This window comes from Chironomus tepperi, unplaced genomic scaffold, assembly GCF_022539635.2.
Source record: "Chironomus tepperi strain 1889 unplaced genomic scaffold, CSIRO-AGI_Ctep_v1 contig_445, whole genome shotgun sequence".
NCBI lineage: Eukaryota > Metazoa > Arthropoda > Insecta > Diptera > Chironomidae > Chironomus > Chironomus tepperi.
The window spans coordinates 6,841,652-6,863,253 of record NW_027226567.1 but is presented as its reverse complement, the minus strand read 5'-3'; the positions used below and the strand labels follow the sequence as shown (position 1 = coordinate 6,863,253).

The following is a 21,602-nucleotide window of genomic DNA, read 5'->3' as shown; positions in this document are numbered from 1 at the left end:
ATTTTTTTTGATGAATTTTACAATTGTGAAGCATGATGAGATGTCCCGTGCTCCTTAACCAAGGAAGAAGTAGAAGAAGCAAGATTGGATCTCGAAAATTTCAGGTGAGAGTTGTCAGCATAATTTTCAACTCTCTTTAATTTTTTATGTGCAGCAGGGCATGGAATGGTACATATTTTCAAATAATTCTATCTAAATGAAGCTCGAATGACAAATTGCTTAGTATTTAAGGATTCGAACAAGAAGCTCTCTTGCAGAGAGATCCAAACCAATATTTGCATAGCGAGGCATCCTAATTTAATGGTCGACAGAGACCACATATGGCTCAGTAGACGAAAAATCTTGATTTTTACCGAGCAACACAATGCAGTGAATCGAATATTCCACCGTGAAATAGGCTGTCGCGGTTCCATCAAATCAGCTTAGTGCCTTAATATTAATACGACAAACTTTGTGGTAAGGCCAGTAGTAAAGTCAAATGGAAGGCGTTTTGAAGAAACCTAGGCTTCATATCGGAGAATGGTATCAGTAGCATGGTACAACAGATCATTGATCGCAGTGCCGTTGCTATAAGCAAACCCAACATTATATTCTATGGTTCCAGTAAGTAAGTGAGTACCATGTGGCAACCATTTGGAAGTCATTTGCGGTTCGGAATGGATTCTATATTGATCCTTGATACTCGAAATTGACCATATTACCGTTTCGGCTGTTTTTTTTGCCACTATAACATAAAAAAATTAAGTTTGAGGCTTGAGTTCGCAAACCTTTAAATTTTGACTTGAATACCAAGCATTTTCTAAGGCCGCGACAATTTCATAAGGGTGCGACATAAAGATCAAAAATCAAATCAAGGACATAATAAAACATTTTTCAACTTTAAATCTCTTAAGACACGAACGTAGACACACAAAAAATCAAAATTCTACAAACATCGTCCTTTTCCACTTGAAATAAAATGAAGAAAAAACGCTGTTTAAAGCACTCAAGAAGGGATGGAAATGAAAAGCATCGGTGCAAATAATGTTAGGGTGCAGTGTTGGTGGATGATTTTAAAAGGATTAAATTGTGATGAATTCAATTTATCATCCTCTAACTGCTGCAAAAACATTCACTTTATCTTCCCCAACCCACTCGCTGCGATTTTTCATTCAGGATTTCTTTTTTTTTCAGTTCTTCCTCTTGTTTGCTATAATTTATATTATTTCTTGCCTTCCAGTCAATCAAAATATGAATTTGATGAGATAATAACAAACATCCAGTCAATAATAATTCTCATATTCATGAAATTCAATTATGAAAAGGAAAGGAACAAGTTTTTTTTGTTATTGTATCGATTTTTTATATTTTATTTGGATTTATGATTTTAGAAGTGATTATTTTGATGTGTATGGTGCTATACTATTTTTTATGATTAAGTCGTGAAAGTTGTTTGTTTGATTGACGGGATGATTTTGATGAATTGTTGTTGAGGGTGTTGATGGAATTGAATTTATTTTAGGTGGAAAATATTTTCATGAAAAATATTAAAGCTGTCTTTGTTAAGACTGAATTTGCCTCGTCTAGTCCTACATTTGCGAATGCTGGATATATAGAGTGACGTCCTGTACTTAGCCTAACAACACTAATTACCAATCTTATCTTCTTACGGTGGAGACCGTCAATCCAAGCCACATAGTGGGGTGGAGTCAAACGAGCCTGTGATCAATACAGGGTGCGTAGATTAAGCAATCTGCTATCCCTAACAGGCGTAGAGACCACTATTAGGTATCGTAGTGGTATTTCTGTCCCACAAATGTATGATCTTTGTCTGTTAAGGCATCCTTAAGCTAAAGCTAAGGAACTCAACTGAAAGAGGTCATGGATCTTTATTGATCTGTACGACCAGCGAAGTAATTAAGCAATTGTAAAAACGGTCCATCACTTCTTATGACAATGATGTCATTTTAATCCCTTTTAGGAGTGACACAAATGAAGAAGATTCCACTAAACCTCCTTTATTAGCAATATGGCCTCCAAATGGAGACGGGTTCCATTTAGTACCAATAAAGGAGGTTTAGCGAAGTCTTCTCCATTTGTGCCGCTCGGGAATAAGAAGTTAAGGGCGTCTTTAACGACAAATGTGAAATTCTTTAAATAGTCTGTACAGGATGCAACTCAGTTACAGAAATATATTTCTATGAACAACAATGATGCAGGGTATCTCTGGCAACTGATTAAAAATAAGATTAAGAGAAGCATTATAAGTATATTTGAAGTATATCTGAAGACATGATTTCTGTATATCTGAAGTAATTGAGTATTAATAAAAATCGACTTGACAGATTATAAGGATTTCAGGAGAGTAGGATAAGTAGCATAAATGCCTGAAAAATTAATGAATTATAAATAAACATAATGAATCACAAAAATAATGAATTAATTGTCCAAAAATGGACATGATTGATAAAATGTTGTCAACATGGTACCGAGGAGACAGTACATTTAGAGGTCTAGTGACGTTTGCTTAACGAATTCGGTTATTGTCACCAATTGGGAATTCATTAGTGCTAAGTACACAGTTATCTCAACGTCGTTGTGACAACCATGAATATCAAAGCGACAATAACCGACTAAATCCCAATTAGACAAAAATCTGTTGGAACTAGTCACTAACTAGACATTAACTTGCCTTCAACTAGTTATAATATGTTTGTGTCCATTCGGGGATGTTATGTAGGTAGGAGGAAACTGAGTATAAGTAGACAAGGACAGTTTTGATCTAAAATCACCCTTCCTGTTCTTGACTTCGCCCTAGCCCAATCCCAGTTCAGTTCAAATTCAATCCCAATCCCAATCCAGTTCCAGCATTTAGATATCATTAAATCCTCACTCTCCTCCAGCTCAATTCCTCAACAACATGCCTTAAAAGGAAAAAAAACTCAAATTGTTCATCCTGATTACCCTCAATTTCATCACAATACCTCAATAAACCTACCAATAATTGGAACCGAATTGAAAAGAGATTTTTCGCACAATAAAAAGATAAAAATTGATTGCGTGTATTTCTTCATTACTGTCGTAAATCATTTCCTTAAATGGCCTTTAATTAAGTCAATGACAATGATGTCAAGCTAAATGGACTTAACAATAAAAGAAGGAACAATACTAGAGTGAGAATAGAGGAAAAAAAAGTATAATAAAAGACAGGACGGAAGGAAAAATCGATGCACATTCAGTCTATGTAGAAAGAAAATCTCAAATCGTTTATATGCTTTTCATCATAACATCCACACGCATACACTTTAACATTGTAATCTTAGATATTCAACAAATGAAAGGAAAGGACAATGAAAGGTTAATTGACAAGCAAAATGTCGCAAACAAGTGAATGTCAACATGAGCATAAAATGAATCAATGTCATGAGACGATTATGATTGCAATCTCTTTTTGGGCGAAGTTTTTTGGTGATTTGGGTTTTGCTTATTGGAGAATATTCAGGTTAATTGATAGAGCTTCCTTAGTGGAATGCTGGAGCAAATCTTATTATTTTTGTAGTCAGAATTGGGATAAACTACAGTTTTGCTTTCATTAGAGCACTCTAATGTCATTTAAATGTTTTGCCGTGCATGTGGGAACATAGCGGCACACTAATGACTACTCTCGGGAATCTACGTATCTTCTTGATAAGCAGGAAGTGTGAAAAAGTTGGTAAATATTGTTTCAAGCCGGTCAAAGACTGGCTACGAGACGAATTCATCAAAATCCGGTCCTACACAAAATCTGCGTTAATTGTACTTCTAAGTTATACTAGTTGCATGCTTTAGAGAACTGCTATCCAGAACAGCATACCTAGTTTACTAGGGCACCGTTACGTCATGTTGTTGCCCTGATAGGACCGTGACTGCTGGCTTTGACTCAATTTTATTGCGAATAATGCGATTCCCCAGGCTCCCATGGGCTTGACATGTTATTAGAAGACCGAAGAACTCCTGGAAGGAAGCTGTCAATAGAGACAGCATTGCATTTGGTTTTAGCAATTAGTCAGCGATAGATCCAGCTTTAGGCGACATCTGAGGGAGGCCATGGATCAAAGTTGATCTATACGGCCAGTGAAGTAAGTAAGTAAGTAAGTAATGCAATTCCCCGCTCGAGTATGTAAACGAATTTATGTCAAAAAGACGGGTAACTGCCATAAATGCAATTCCTACCCAACTGACAATTAAAACAGTTGAAATTCACCCAACCATTCCTTTTTAAGTTGCTTTAAAGACCATCTTCAAACTACATCATAAATGAAACTTGTCTTAATCTCATTTCAGTATCCAATTCTCATCTCCACTTCACTCATCCCACAAGACACTCTCAGAAACAGACAAATCATAATTGACATTTACAATCTAATTGAAATGACATTTTTATTTTTATGAAATATAATGAATGACGTCAATAATAAAGTCCGTCACTTTCCTTGCTTTCAAAAAAATTTGATGTGTTTTGGGGTTAATTTGGATGTTTTGTAACAGGGATTGGAAAAAGGTCGGAGCTTGAAGTTTAGTTTGGGATACTTCGGGATATTATCAAATTTCTACCCAAAACAGCTATTGTTTGGGACTAAAATGACCAATCTACCGTTACTTAACTGCCGCATGACTCCCACCATGTGTAGACGACGATGAAGAACAAGAAAAATGTGACAAAACACATGGGAGAATAATGACTGGACAGTTTAATTATTTGGCATTATCTCACTCACAGAAAATTGTGTTTCTGTGTACAGAAAAAAAAGAGATGTGAGAAAATTGAGGAAGTAAAATTACCGGAAGATTTTAAAGCAAGAAAAATTAAATTGTGCATGTGATTTTAATTGAAGGACATGACAATGATGATGTGAGGGTGGGATTGAATGAAAAATTAAAAGCTATTTGAACGACACAGTATAATAATAGAGATTGTGGATTTAAGTCTGGGGATTTTTTTTTAAAGTCATTGTTGATCTAGAGCAGGAGTGGACAACTTTTGTGTTGCGGTACACTAGTGTGTAGCTTGAAAATCATTGGAAATGCTATGAACCGCATGAAGTATGCAGTTTCAGTCGAGGCTTATCAATAAGGCGTGTCATAAAGCAGCGGTGGGTAACCAGCGTGCTACGGCACGATATTGTGTCCTCAAAAGTTATTGGAAATGCCATGAATCGTATGCCTTGTTCTGTTATGGTCGAGGCTTATCACTGAAGTCTGCCACGTAGCAGTGGTGGACAACCTGCGTGCTACGGAACGATATTGGGTCCTCAAAATTTTCTGGAAATGCCATGAACTGCATGCCGTATGCGGTTTTTGGTCGAGACTTATCTCCAAGGTGTACCGCAGCAAACAGGTTACCCACCACTCACCCACAGCATGCAAAAATTGCAAAAATTTCCGTTAGAATTCACAATAAAAAAAATCAATAATCAGGTAAGTCAGCAAAAAAAGCTCTGCTGCCTAGTCTCAATAAATCATAATCTAAAATTTTCTCCCCGAAAAAAAATATTTAAGGATAAATAAACATTCTGCATGTCAGTAGCAATAGAAGCCATCCAGCATCTAATATTACACGCATGCATGATTATACAGAGATGAGTTTGCAGGAATTTATATACCCAAAAAACACAAGTCATCGTCATTATTTTAAGAGGAAGAATAAAAAACTAAAATTCATCATCAAATTTCTGCGTAACATGACCTGAAATGTATCCAGCATCCAGCATTCAAACTAGTGATGTGTCTAAAAAACGAGTAAATGCGCCGAATCGAGAGATGTCGAAAATTAGGTAAATTAGAAAAGTGAAGTTTCCACTGGCTTTTATATTGTACATACATTATATATGTACACCGCACACGAGTGTAGTTAAACTTTTTTCTGAGAATACATCAGGATGGGGATGAGTTTTTTTTTTGTGGGTACAATGATGAAGCTCTTTCGGTGCGTATGTTGGGCTATAAAATTGGGATTTTAGTTGGGATATGGGGGGATAAGGGAGGTAGGAAAAAGTTTTTCCGCTGACTGGCAGGAAATTTTCTATAATAAATGAGTTTTTCTGGTTGAAAAGCCAACACAAAAAGAAAGACGAGGGAAACATTTTCGAAATTCATGACTCGAAGGCGAATTGCATAAAATTGCAAATTTCTGTTGTGGCGGGAATCTCTGATAAGCAATAGAAACTATGCATTTCTCTTAGGCTTTTATGCTGCTATTTTGCAGTACATCAATTAATTGAGAATTTCTCAATAATTTCACTTATTGATTATATGTTATGGTTTACAAACCTGTAAATTTCCAGCTCGATACGCAGCGATTGCTTTCAAATAATCCTTTTTTGCAGCCTCTTGCTTCTTTTTGTAGACCTGAAATATAAATTAAAAGGAGAGTAATTAGGTTTTTGGGGAAATGATTTTTAATTGAAAATTTTTTTTGTATTTTGTGGATGAATAGAATTTTGAGGAATTGAATTTATGTTATGGACGATCGGTTGTTTATTTTTAGTGAATTAAGCACAGTTCGTGCTGTAATAATAATAAGTATCCTTTATTTACAATTCAATTTTTATCAATATTTACAAATTTCAATTTAAGGCGGAACAGAATAAGAAATATTTTGATGGCATACTGTAAATTGAATGTGGAATTAGTCGGAACTTAATCGATGAAAGGGTGCTTTGAAGGACATATCTCAAAGGCTTTGAAGCCTCAGTCAAGCTTTTCATAGGGATACATTCAATAGAGGATCCCTCTTTAAGAAATATATTGAGGAGAGGATCTAATTACAGTAGAAAACCAACCTAAAATCTACTTCAGCGCTCGAAGACAACTAAGCAGCATTCTAGGTTCGCATAGAGTCTAGAACAAATGGTACAATGCGGTGAATCCCATTTTTTGGCAGTAAAAATGGGTGAAAATCAGCCGTTATGGTCCAATCATGGCAACTAAGCGTGTTACTGTAATATGACATAGTGATGGTCAGAATACACGTTATGCTGTTTGGAAAAGTCGGCTTGATTGAAGTTTTTCATGCAAAACCCGAGTTGATTACGTGCTATGGACTCCTTAATATCCCGAACTATGGACTCTCAAATAAACAAATCGGTTAACCGATCAAATCCGGACCTAACCTTTCATGAATCTGATTTAGTTCCGGATTCTGTTTTAATCTAAGACCATGTCAGAGTCATGGCGCAGAACAGTAATGAAAGAATGTCAACTCAACGTGCGGACAGGGAATTTGTACAAACTAGATGACAGAGCCAGCCTCAGAGGCAGATCTCCACATAGGAAAATGATTGCAGTAAGTAAGTAAGTATGCCAGAGTCATGTCAACTTTGTGCTGAATTTAGAATCAATTAATCTACTTGTACTACTCTGGTTTTCTCTAAATGTTGGAGAAGATCTGCAAATTAACTTATTGCTGAAAAATCTGGAATTTTAGGGATAGATAGTACCTTGACATCTCATATTCATCCCTAAAAGACTAGAAGGATGCTCATGATTATGGTCACAAAATTGAGCATGCTTAATTATATTGATTGAGTATACTAGTAAGCAAACTCATTTAAGTGAGGATGCTCATTGTTTATTAGAGTATGACTACATATCCTTCTAGCATTCATCAACATACAGAGAACTGTAAACAATTTATTAATTATAGACGGTAGATTGCTTTATAATCTGACTTATAATCTATACCAGTAGCATCTACATACCAAGAAATCCCTCATAATTTCCATCAAAATCCTTAAAGCTTTCAAAACAACAAAACATCAATTTACATTCATGACAGATACTCGGCAGGTCTCATAACAGGTTGGAAAAATTTCTGCAATAAATCTTTGCCGGTAAAAAAATAATTTAATTTAATATTTCCTAGAAAAAGCAGCTCCTCGTGCTGTCTTCATTCATGAATTTCTTTCATGTCTTCAAGATCTATTTATATATTTATTATAGGAACTGCTACATAATATATATAAAAATGACTAAATTTAACAAAAAATACATAAAAGGAGAAAATGGAAACTGTCGACGTGGTATTTTTATTAAATTTTTTAATGTTGCATTATTAAAATTCCATTTCATTTTCTCCTTCAAGAATCTTCTCTTTTTTTTGTTCTCATGCTGCATGCTGTACAATATTCTTTATTCGTGGAGGAGTGGTAATAATGTTTAATATAAAATAAGTAGAGCGAATTTTCCTTTCCTTTTCTTTTTTCTTCCTTATTTATTGTAGCAAATTTTTTTGCAAATAGTAAAATTACAGTCGGAGGAAATGATTAGTTTGGGTAAGAAATGTTGTTGACTTCTAGTGGTGATTTGTTTTTGAGATGTTTACTTCTGTTACTTTACATTAGGAGCGTAATTGAAAGTAATCTACTAAATTAAGGATATTTTTTTGGGAATTGTGTCCTAGTGGAGCAGGCTGCGTTTAGTCAACCTTCCCTAGTGGACAAAAGTACGTTATAACTAGGTAATGGTAAGTTAATGTCGAGTTGATGACTAGTTCTAATGTATTTTTGTCCACTCGAAGTTATGGCTCTGGATGTTTGGAGAATTTGCTTTGTTATGTCAAGTTTATTTCTTGACACGGAGTTGCCTAAAAACAGCCTATATTACTCAGGATAGGATTTATGGTCAGCGAAGTAAGTAATTATAGAATTGTTTAAGCGTATATATTACGAATAAAGGGATTTGAATACAAGTGCTTCACAACGTTTCATTTTGCAGCATTTTCTAAACCAAATGAAGTTTGAAAATCATTTGAATTAAATTTGGATTTATCACTCAAAGTCACTTAAAACCTTCATGGCATAGGAAAAAATCCCGAAAGCCTCATGGCATAAAAAGCAAAACAGATGAGGACACACCGAGCATAACTTTAGCGTTTGGTCGGATTATACCGAATACGACCTCACGCCAGAATCATGCCACCCTAGGGATAACTTCTTTGTCTTTTGTCTGCCTTGTGTGTTTTGGAAACTCGCAAACATTTGGTATTGGTGATTGACAAAGGGCACTTAGCAATTGAACCTGTTTTAGACATCAACTTAGAGAAGCCACAAATCTCAGTAATATAGGTTGTGCAGATTAAAATACCAAGCAATTCTTTGATATTTGGACAAGTAAAAGTCCTTTGATAGCTTGGTTGGCAAGATGCAGGTCACAAAAGTTGGTGTCAAATTTGGACTCCTAGGCGCAGACATTCCACAATTCCATTAAAACAAGCACCATTCAGTAATTTTCAAAAATCACAATAAAATTCAAAAATGCGCCCTAACCCAATTCCCCCAATAGTATTTCTTCATCAAATCCAAAGCATCAACTAGAAGTATCATGAAAAATGATGAAGATGATGATATTTGATGTGAAAACATTGCATTGTTGACTTTATTTAAAGATTATTATTTCAAAGAAATTAAAACGTCTTGAGGCAAGAAAAGAGAAGTGAAATGGAGAGACGGAAAAGAGATTTGTTCTTTATTCTTCTTATTTTCATTTCATTTCTGTTATTTTGGTTGATTTATTTTTTCATTCCATAAAAAGGAGGAAGACGTTTAATGATTTTTTTATTTGAATATCACAAAATATTTCAAGATAATTTTTAAAAAAATTAAAAAATCTTTTAAAATTATCCACTAAATTAATTTTCACCCTCAAAACTTAACTTTTAATCTTGACAAAATGTTCACTTTACTTTCTATTCATTTCAAGAAAGGAAGTAAGAAAAAGCAATTCATGTTGATTTATTCGCTCACAATTTTAAACAACACGAAAAGGAAGAGAATAAAGAATTGAGGAATTTTATTTTCTTTCTTTCTTTTTTCATAAATGCTTGCATGTGACTTTATCAAGAAAATTAAAATGAAAATTAGTTTTTCATTCTACTTCATGTTCATCTTCATTCTCAATTTTATGTCTCATTCTTAAGCTAAAAAGCATTTTCATTCCTAAATTTAGAAATGCTGTGGCACCGAGCTTCAAAGGTGAATTTTTAGTGAGTTTTGGGAATTCTAGAGGGGATAAATAAAGTTTTAAGTCACACTTTAAAGTTGAAGTTTTTGTATCAACATGAAATGAATTCTCAATCTCAATCTCCAATCCCGGAATTGCGAAACCGGAAAAACGTATTGAAATCCCTACTTAGGACTAAGATTGAAGAATCAATAAACAAAATTAACATCTATGAGACAGATCATTTATTATGTAACGCTTATTATAGTTGGATAGGTAACACAATTCAGAAGCGTAATACAGTAGAGAATGTGAATGCAGGGGCAGAAACACAAGTTTAATTTACAGCCCTAGGATGAAATCCACAAGGGAAAATACTCCCTAGAGCTTCAAAAGCAACATGGCGTAGAACAGCTCTAAGAGAATGTCAGTAAGATGCGAAAACGGATAATTTGTACAAACTGGGTACAAACTTTGTGATAAGACGAGCTGAAGAGTCAGGCGGAAAGCCTTTTGTAGTAAACAAAACTCCATATGCATATATTGCAATACTTGAATAAATTATACTGGCTAATTTATTCAAAATTTTAGTTGGAGAAACCGAGTGACTCCCAAGCTGATCAGATTCCAATTATTTTTGGTGATATCGCTCAACCACAGCTGATGATCAAGCTATGTGCCGGGAAGAGTACGTAAAAGGATAGAGTAAAAGCCTATCAGGGTGGCAATCCCACAATTAGGCAAGGGATCGTAAAGCTTAAAACTGACCATTTCTGAAAATAACTTGAACAAAGAAACCAACATAAAGTAAACAGGACTAGACTTGTTCAAGCTCCACATTGGAACATAGTTGCAGAAAATAGGTATGTAACCCCCAAATTAGAGTCAACTCTAATTTCACCAGACTGCCAAATTTTTGATCGATTAACTGATTTGAGCTATTTGGGACATCTTCAAAAAAATACAGCTTCCTTGATCCTCTGTTCCTCGGTGTCGAGAGCAAAAAAAATATAAATTCTGTACATAAATTTTGAACAAAAGAAGAAGAAGAAGAAGAGCAAAAGCAATTTACTTTTTGACTTTCAATTAAGAGAGAACATTAGAGAGAGAGACAACACAAGACAAGAAGATGTGCTGTATATGGTTGTACTTCTGTATGATGACACTCTTCTTTATCACTGTTAGTAATGTGTCATAAAAATATAATTAAGTGAAAAAAGCAGGTGGAATGGAATATTGATATGAGTAAATTAATGAATGAATATTGAAAAGTATTTATAGCCAAAATTGTCACATTCAGTTATAAGCCACGCACAAAGGATCGAAATTAAAAGCTATTAATAAATTTTTGTGATGAGATAATAAGCACAATTGACGTAAAAGAAACATAAAATGTATAATTGAATTATTGATTTAATCTGCGGACCTATTTTTGCTTCCTTTGTTTGTGCTAATTGCACACAAAAAATTATTTCATATCTAATTAATAAGCTATTTATAAGCGAGAATATTTTCAATCCAGTGCTTATTCTCTTATCACAGAGAAAATTCAATTATTTTTTAATAAAATACTAAATAAAGCTCAATAATGTTATGGCAATGACATGTGACATTAAATCTAATCATAGAATCTGATTGAAAAATTTATTATTTTTCGACAACTTTATTACGTAAAATGTTGTTTGAGATGCCAATCAGTGGCACACGACTTATGTGAGCATATTTTATCGGATTTATTAAAATGGAATTAGAGTGGAATTTGTTGTAGGTTTAGATTATTTTTGATTTGGTTTGGTTGAGGATCATTCATTTATTACCCCGAGCGACACAAATGTAAAAGGTTTCATCATAGAGCTGTTATGGCTCCACTAAACGTCTTGCATTCATTAGAAACCTATTTTTGTCGCTTGGGTACGGGAAGCGACTTTTTCACCCATATCCCCTGCACCCGTAGCTAAATCATAATAGAAAGACAATCAGTAACTTCCACATCCTCCTAAGAGCGTTACCTGGTGTGTGTCTAAGTGTAAGAAAAGAGGATTGTGGTTAAAGAGCACAATTCGATCCAATACTCATATTATGGAAACCTTCAGAGATTTTGTAGTGTCATGCTAGAAGACATAAAATCAGGAACGTATCTACAAAAGGGGAGGATACCGACCATGAAGCCAAGATGGATAGCGACGGACCTAGAATTCTAAATTGAAGTAAAAAAGGAGGAAGGGGTTAGGCATGTATTTGGCAACCTTCCAAATTAGTCAAAATTCTTAAATTTGTTAGGATTTTTTTTGAAACTTAAGAAGACAGTAATTAATGGAAGGCACAAAGAGTAAGAATGGTCGAAAAATCAGGCCTTAGCCCAGCGAGAAGCGTGACTCTGGCCCCAGGTCCGTGTTCATCCCAGATATTAGATTGAATGTCTCTATAGATTGAATTGGATTGAGTTTTTTAATAAACATCTGATCCATGCTAAATAGCAAAGCAATCTTGATCTCATAAACTGTTAAAATTGAATATAACGCTCATAACTAACCCAGCCAACACAGCAACATTCCATCCCACTCAAGAATTTCCATATTAAAACATCTCAAGTCCTCTTACATCCCAAAAATAAACCAAATTAACATCAGAAAATGTTCTAAATTTGATTCTCAAATGCATTAATAATTCATGTAAAACTCTTGAAGAGAAAAATTAAATTTTCCTCAAAATTACATTAACATAAACAACAGCTTGAGAGTCTTTTAAGAGCAAGAAGACTTGAAAAAAAAATCAATTTTCAAGACATTGACCTGTGACCCAAAATCTACAATCATCAATTTTCTTTCCCCTGTTCACATAATCACGCAATTTTCCATTCCACACTTAATTATTCTGCACCTGCTGCTTCGATATTTTCCATCATTTTTACTCTCCTTTCTGCTTCTCATTGCTTTGTTTTTGATCGTTTCTACTTAAATCTCATAAATAATTTCACACTTTTTTGGCACATTCTTGAAAAAAGGTGGCTTAATAATACACTTTGTTCTGCTGGCTAGGTAAGGAATGAGATCTCGACAACCAGGCATTGTAGTAAGCTCTAGTTTGAAGCATTAGCTCGGTGCCATCGAGTTATTCCGGTATCAATTGGTTTGGAAGTCCAAATCCATCTTTATGTATTTTAATTAATGATTTTTCATTTTATAAGCAAAAAAGAATCATTTTTAAAGCGTTGCTTCAAAAAATTTGAATTTTTAGCAACCATTAGAAAATTTAAATTCTAAAAAACCGTTAAATGATAAAATCCTTTATTATCATTTACAAAACAATTACTGCTCGCTGGGAAAAAATGCGCTGAAGTCGCTCAATAAGATCAATTACTTCTGCATTTGTTCTGCTTCCTTCCACTTCCAGTTGTGTTTGTGTGTGGATTTAGCAAAAAAAAGTACAAAAAGCTGTGAAAAATACTAGAAAAATTAGTCAATTAAGTTTATTTTTCCTTTCTTTATTCAATCGCTTTTCATGCTCAGCATTTTCATTTTTTCCATTGCTTGTAAAGTTTCGAGGTGGGAAGAAAAGTTTTTTATATGCACAATCATGAGAGTTTTTTCTCACTTCTTATTGTTTCTTTTGAACTTTTCTTCAAGACTTTTTTTCTCAATTTTTCTTCTTCTGTGTTAAAGAATGGGAAAAGAAAAATTAAAGGAAAGGAAGTGATTCGGAGAGATGTAACGATGGAATTGCATTGTTTGACTATTTTATTGTGTCTTGAACTTTTTTATTGTCTGTGATACTATAGCAATTAATGGAGAATCTGTTGTTTGTAGTTAAATGACCAACTAAGTGGTTTTTTTCTTTGTTGTTTGAGTGACTTTAAGGAACTTTGTAGGAATTGTATTTAAGGCTGATTGGGGGTTGAAATGACTATTAAAGTTGGTAATGGAGGATTGCTTAATAGATTTTGCAAATGAAAATTGATTAATTTGAAAAGTTGATTTTTTTCTTAAAAGTTTCCAAGTTTGAATGAAATTGAAATGAATTACAAATTTGAATGGAAATGAGAATCAGTTGGGATTGAACACAGATTTTGAAATTTATCAGACCTAATGCCGAACTCGGTTGAAATACCTGAGCAACACAATTGAAGATTGCTTCGTTACGGAACTTTAAAAGCTTTGTTTAACCTCTTTTGCAGCCATATGGACGTTAAATTTAGACTGCATTTGGTATTTATAAAAGAGAATTAACAGAGTCTTATTCATTTGTGTCGCTTGGAATATAGAGGAAGACGATGGTTGTTCTTGTGTTGAAGGTTTTGTAACAATAGACGTGTTGCTTTCCCAACTATGCACGCTGCATGACCTGGGGTATATCAATGCAATGTACCTACTCACAATTTGTGTGTCACACCGAGCTAGTGTGACTAGAATAGCGAAAAAGCACCCGAATTCAACTAGACATGGAATTGAACCAAAATCATTGAGTCAATAGCCTGACTTCCTAAACAACTAGAAAATTGCTGCTAAATAACCCGATCGGTATTTATTGAAATGTTGTCTCCACGGAAACGATGCTGCAGTGTTCTTAAAACCAAAATATGGACACTAGACGGAAAATCCTTTGTCCATGCCTGGTTTAGAACCCAATTTGTGGTTTTTAGCACAATTGACAACTATTTATAAACGGCAAATTTGATTAGTTTCAGTATTTCAAAATTTAAAATGAAAAGTTATAGCTTCCAAAAATTCAATAAATTCTAAAAATACACACAAGACTCATTCCCAACTCTGAAACTCCCAATCCATCCCTCTTTTTCGAATGAAAAAACTTTCCTTCCAAATTTAAATTTTTCAATTTTTCTTTCTACTTCATTGACACTTTTGAAAAATTTTCATCCTTCCCAATCCGATTCAAAAAAAGAAAATTAAAAGAAATAAACTTTAATCTTTAACAAAGTCGGGAAAAAAAGTTAAAAAATCAAGTTGAGTAGCATCAGCAGTTGGAAAGAGTTAAAAGTCATTCATCAATCTCATTTTATGTTTGCATTATATGAAAGCATCAATTATCCTTGTACAGTCAAAATGGCTGAAAAAAATTTTTTTTCTCCATCTCACTCATCTCTTCTTTCCTTCCAACAATATACAGAAAAGTGCAATCAATTTTCATTTCCCTTGTCGAATGTTGGAAGTTGATGAATTATTTAAATTTTTCATTTTCCATCCTGCAAACCATTCCATAAACTTTATTTTTTATATTTAGGAATTTCATGATGAATGAGGAGGTGATGGTGTGGTATGGTGGATGGATGGATGGATGATGATGATGACGGTGCTTTATGAATAGAGCAAATTCCTATTCATCTGTATTAATAATGTCTTTGAAATTCCGTAGAAAATTGATGACATTAAATTTTGACGAAAATTCATGCGAAATTAAAATGAATTAATTAAAGTTTCACCAGGTTGTCAGGGATTTATGGGGTTTTTTGGGGAGAGTGTCTGAGGCTTTCGTCCGTTTTTGATATTCTGTTGCGATGTTAATGAGATGTGGTGACCTAAATATTTAAAATTTTGTAGTTTTGATGATGATTAAATGCTGTTTTAGGAACTTGAGTGTCATTTATCTATGATGTCAAATGTGTACGGGGAAGGAGAGGGTCAAAAGCTGTGTAACTCTATTCGGAGTGCTAAAGTTTACTAATTTTGTGACTGTAAAGCAGTGTTGTCCAGACTGTATGCTGCAACACATTAGACATTAATAATCCTTCAAACGAGAAGCTTCTACAATTAGCAGGTCAACAAGGCATTAATAAGGAGGTTCAAATGAGCAATAATAGTTGCTTCCGTAGCAGGCAAAGGCCATACTCTTAAGAGCAGACTAAGCTATGAGCAAGATTCACTAGAATGCTAATTTAATATATGTAAGGTGAACATGCTCTCTAGTGACGTAATAAATGAACGACCCCATATCAACTTGGAATCTAGTTATCTCTATTTGCTGCCTTCTATAGTCTTTGACTATAGCCTGACTAAAGTCTTACATAATTCAGCTAATTTCTTAGAAAACTACAACATATTTCCTCAAATGCTCTTAAATAGTTCCGACAGTAATTTTATTTTAGAGCCTTTTCCTTATCAAATTGTCCTAAATTCACAACATCTGATAAGAATCACATCGAAATGAAGCGCAATAGTAATTCCGAAAATTTACAACAAATCCTACGACTTATAAAATCCAAAGCAATCATCCTCAATAATTTAGATGGAATTAACACAGTCGAAAGATACACAAAAGCCAAAAAACATAAAAATAAAGAAAATTCACAGCACAGCAAGAAGAGAATCAATTCATATAAATCAATTGGCCCCCATCTTAAGATGTTGCCAGCATGTCTGTCATTGTCAAATAAAAATCAAGCTTTAATTCAATCAATATTTATTTCGACTCCACTTCTCTTATCATGCTTATTTCATCCTTCTTATTCCTTAAATAAGAGATGAATAAAAATAATAAAAACTAGCATGGAAATAGTCACCCGTGATCGACAGAAGCGCATTTCATTACCAATCCATTTGGTTTTTCAGCAGCTGACTTTCTAAGCTTAAACACACATAATAAGTACTGAAGGAGTAGTTGCGTAAGTGACGGACAAACAGACAAACGGACAATCAGACAGACGGACAAACATACGGACGGACAAGCAGACCGGAGGACAAACAGGTAGACTGACAAACAGACAAACAGACAGACGGACAAAATACGGACAATAACATCTTTTCCTGTCAGGATAATGCGCTAAAAAAGCCATGGCTCGTATCAATTCCATAAGAGAGAGCACACACAATTCGATTAAGTTAAAGGCGAATTGAGTCAAAAACAATATTCATTTCATTTCTCTTGTGCTGCTTCTTCTTTTATTTTTTTGCTTTTCATTACATTTTTTCGTCGATGAAAAACAAAATTTAATTTAATAAAATGGAAAGAGGAAACGAAGAAGTCGCTTTACTCGACTTAATGCAATTTCTTGCTTTCTTCCTCCTTTTTCATCTCTCTTTCTCTATTTCCTTATAACCTTAAAAAGTTTGTCTTGCTTTGTATCGGAATTGCTTTTTCTGCTTTTGAAGTTATTCCTTAAAGGTATTTTTTTAACTTTTTTTTTCTTCTTTCCAATAAAATCAAAGAATTGAATTCCTTGAAATCAGTGATTGAGAATTGAAATTGAAGGAATTTCACTTCTTTAATATGTGAAAAATTTAAGGATTTATTTTTTTGATTGAAGTTTGAACCTTTTAAATCGATAAGGTGATTCTGGGGATTTGAAGAAACCTTTTTGTGGGATAGATTATTAAAAAATTCTCAGAATTTCAACAAATTGAAGGAAATTGTAATTCATTTGATGATATGAAGGATAAAGTGATTCGGTTTTGCATTACCTTAGTACAATGAATCATAAAGACAACAATTCAAGTCTCACAATTGCAATTTGTGTTTTTCAATAATTTGCATCAGAAATACAACATTTGAATAGTTTATAGTGTAAGTAACTGTTGTCTTAAATGTGTGCCGCGGTACCCTAGCGTGCTTAACTATTATATTAAGGGAGAGCAAGCTCTTGGATGTAGTTGGGGAGCTCTTGAGAGCTTCTATACCAAAGAAATCACTGTTGTCAAGAAATCAGTTAAAGTTACCAATAAATCATCAGCTTACTTCTTAAAATGATTGAAAAAACCATAAAAAATTTGAATTTTTAATCAAAAATTCTTAATAAAATCTATAGAGATAGAATAACAATTTCAAATCCTCAAACCACTTCCCTGTCATCACCTCAAAGGTGAAAAAATAGAATCCCCAAGCTCCTCACACATGACATTCCACTTTATAATAATTCACAAATACCCCCCATGAGTGATTCTCAATTGAACCTAAGCTCCTTCACTCTTCTATTAAGCAGCACCCCACCCGAACTTCTTAAGAAAGAAAGTAAAAGAAACGTGCTTTTAAATAAAAGGCACAAAATATTAAGAAAAATTAAAGTCTCGCAGGAAGCACGACATAAATGAAAATTTATGAATGTTTTTGTCTTCTTCCTAGTCATCCCTCCCGTCAGCTTTATTATTGAATGAAAATTCCTCGTACTTCGTGTACTCATCCCTATTATATTCTACTTAACTTTGATTTATGAATGATTTTTTGACTCTCCTACCCAAAAAAAGGAAAGAAACATCGTAGACAACAGTTTTGAATATTAAATCACTTTTCACCAATGCCAAACACTAGAGAGAAACAACTTTTAACCCCACTCCATCCACCTGATGAAATTTTGAATAGCACAAATTGAAAAATTGGTACATAAACTTCATACAACATAAAATCTTATGGCGCAACACTCTGATAAGACTTGCTTCTTCTTTTTACACGGATTTTTGGTGTTTGTATTAATCATTTATTTTTTTTTCTTTTGCTTATCGTTGCAGGTGTCTAAAAGTTTTTTTCTCTCTTTTAGATTGTTGCTTTTTGGAAGACACGAGGAGTTTAATCTTGGGAGTTTAATGATACTTAAATTATAAATTTAAGGAGTTGGAGATTTTTGTCAGAGATTTTTGACTCGTTTTTTATCACAAATGTTTGAAGAATTATTAAATTGATACTGAATTGAAGTGCGCAGCTTAATGGTGCATTTTTTTTATTTCGAGTATTTATCTAAATCGGGCTTTTTCCTTTGAAAAAAGTAGATGATTCCTGCGAACATCAGTTCGAGACTCGGTTGAAGAAAATTTTTCACTTGACTTTTTTCGAATCATATGTAGTGGAAACGCAACTTACAGCCGGTATTTATAGGCTACATACTTTAATGTCAAATGTCAGGTGCGCACCTGCACCCTCTTGCTAATCAATAAAGAAAACCATTCCCGGATCACTCCATATATATTTTTTCAGGTTTCTCAAGATCTGTATGAATAAGAATCCGGAGGATTGGCCTTTAAATGAAAAGCTTCTGCAAAAAATGGGCCAAAAAGACATCAATAAGATGGTACAGATGAGGTCAAGCTAGAGCTCGAAATCGACTTAGGTTTTGCATTGAAAAGTATCAATTCTTCTCGATTTCATACTAAATCCGACGACTTCGAACTCTGGGTCAAACCCTTTGAAAGAAGAATTGTCAATGCTGGAAAACAAAACATAATATTGTTACACCTTCCTTGGTTGGAATTCGCAAGAAAAACGGCGATCAGAAGATCAGCGCAGAACCGTAATGAAAAAATATCAGGGCATTGCATTTGTACAAACCAGGTGGTAGAGTTAGCAACAGAGACAGATATAAAGCTATTTGTTGTAATCTAAGCTTCACATAGGAACAGAAAATTAAATATATTTGTCGACATTACCATCCGGATAGTAATCATTTGGGTGGCAAATTCATAGTTTTTAATGATAATTGCTTCACTTTACTATTCACAAAACACCTTAAATTGCACACCTAAGTAGTATGTCGTGAATCATAATTTGTGTAACTACTCAATTTCGATTTCATCATGATCCAGCACAATCGCTCTACCGGTGACCATTAAATTGTGTTTTTCGCTGAATTTAATTTTACTATAATTTATTTATGCCTAAAACAATTTTCACCTCAGCCGATTAAGGATTTTTAAAACTTTGCTATAATTTTCATAAAGGAAGTGGATATAAATTAATGGATTGAAATGTGTAATCAAACATTTTCACATCGGCTATGCCTTCAATCAGGAAATGTTAAGCAATCCAATGCTTTTGTTTCTACATCAGTCGAAGTTTAAATTCGTTAAGTCATGGATTCTTATTTCAATTCAGTCGAGAAATTTTTATATTTTTTGGGACATGATATATCCAACAAATATCAGTCAAAACTCCTCGTAAGGATTGCATTGCGACTTTACAAGACATTAATTTTCATAATTTTGCTAATCGTTGTCATTCAAAGTTTCACAAATGCGGTTCTTAAAAGTTTTAAGACATTTGAGGATTTCCGTTCGGCAGCATCAGCTATATTTGGCATTCGTGGCATACTAATGAACACATATCTATTGGCAACTATTGACAGAATCGCGGCATTGATTAAAAGAATGAAAAGTTTAAAAATTCCTAGTGAGAACGAAAGGAATCGTGGCTTATTCAGGAATGCGAGATCTTTTGGACAGGCCATTTTTGTGGTAAATGTTTCGTCGATGGGAATGTATTATGTTGGTGGATTTGTGGAAGTGATTATGTGCATGTTTACTGGTAGAAATCCAAGAACGGAACTAATTTTCACTTATGAGATGTATTGGCCATTTGATCCTGCCAACTTCCTTCCGTGGACGCTGTTCTGGTTTTCGTTTGCCTTGCAATTCTGGCAGTGGTCGTGCGGGCTTATGAACTTTATAATCCTTTACATTACTGTGTCCATAAGTGGATCATTCAACAATCTACATACTGAAGTCACAAAAATTATTAATGGAAGTGACAAAAGATCAGAAAATGAAACAAATAAAATGTTTGGAAACTTCATTGACATGCATTATGAAATTGCAAGCTGTGCTGAAGAGCTAAAATCAATAGCTGGATTTCCGATCATAGTTTTCATCGGTGAAGCTTCATTTATGGTCTGCTTTCTAATGTTCAGCTTTACTGTGAGTAAAGCCATTCTTAGAATTCAAATTCTTATTAAAGGCATTGGTTTTAAAATTGCAGGTTTCTGATCCTGTAATGATGATAATCGTATTGATTTCTTTGGGTGTTCATTTATCGGATATACTAATCATAATTTGGGCTGGTGATGTTCTTAAGGAATCGGTTAGTGAAAATTATATGTAATCTTGTAGCCTTTATGCATGCCTTAGCGACACATCATGAAAGTTGGAATGACAATAGTGAAAAATTGTCACATAATGGTCATTTGACTTGTTGCCAAGGTGTTGTAGAGAATGCTTTCTCATGTGTCGCTAGGAACAAACTTTGAACAAATTCAGAAAATGTCTCAAAATTATAATGACTTAGTAAGAATCCTACATATTGATCAATCGTATGCAGAAAGATTCTTAAGAAATAATTAAGGAATTCAAAGACATTTCTTTTTTGAGCAAAGCTTGAAGTAGACTCGAATTTCGCTTGAAGTCGAGTCAACTTATCTGAGTCGACATCAAACTCTGTTTTTGAGTCAATGAATCTTCAAGAATTATTTCACTCCTTAATGCTAATTTTTCGATCAAATCGATTTTTCAAAATTTTGTGTAGAGTCAAGGAATAATAGACACAATCACTGCATCTGAATACTACAAACTTAATTTGGCAAATAAAAAAAAATTGATTGTGATAATGACTGCAGCGAAAAAACCAAAATATCTATCAGGACTAGGATTCTTCGATTTGGAACTTGAAAAGTTTACAACGGTAAGTTGTTTGCAAATATAGTAGTTATACAACCATCAGCTACTGATCCAATAGGACGAAAAAACGTTATAACTAGTTGATGGCAAGTTAATGTTCAATTAGTGTATAGTTCCAAGGCAAACTAATGTCGAATAACTAACTTAACAGGCAAATAGCAAGATTTCATGATACAGAAACACTACTACGGTACCTAAAAGCGGCCTATTTACCTTAGGGTAAGGTGATCAGAGGATTGTCGCAAAAAATTGGAACACTTT

At 33.9% G+C, this 21,602-nt stretch overlaps 1 protein-coding gene across 2 annotated transcripts in view; it reads right to left on the bottom strand.

The window, feature by feature from the left end:
- The window catches only part of LOC139098359 (TOX high mobility group box family member 4-A-like), a 195,883-nt gene that overhangs the window by 11,504 nt on the left and 162,777 nt on the right, over positions 1–21,602 (bottom strand). For both annotated transcript variants that reach the window (XM_070650533.1, XM_070650532.1), the window contains one exon: positions 6,289–6,366. In XM_070650533.1, the coding sequence (XP_070506634.1) occupies positions 6,289–6,366 (78 nt within the window). The remainder of the gene's footprint in view (positions 1–6,288; positions 6,367–21,602) is intronic.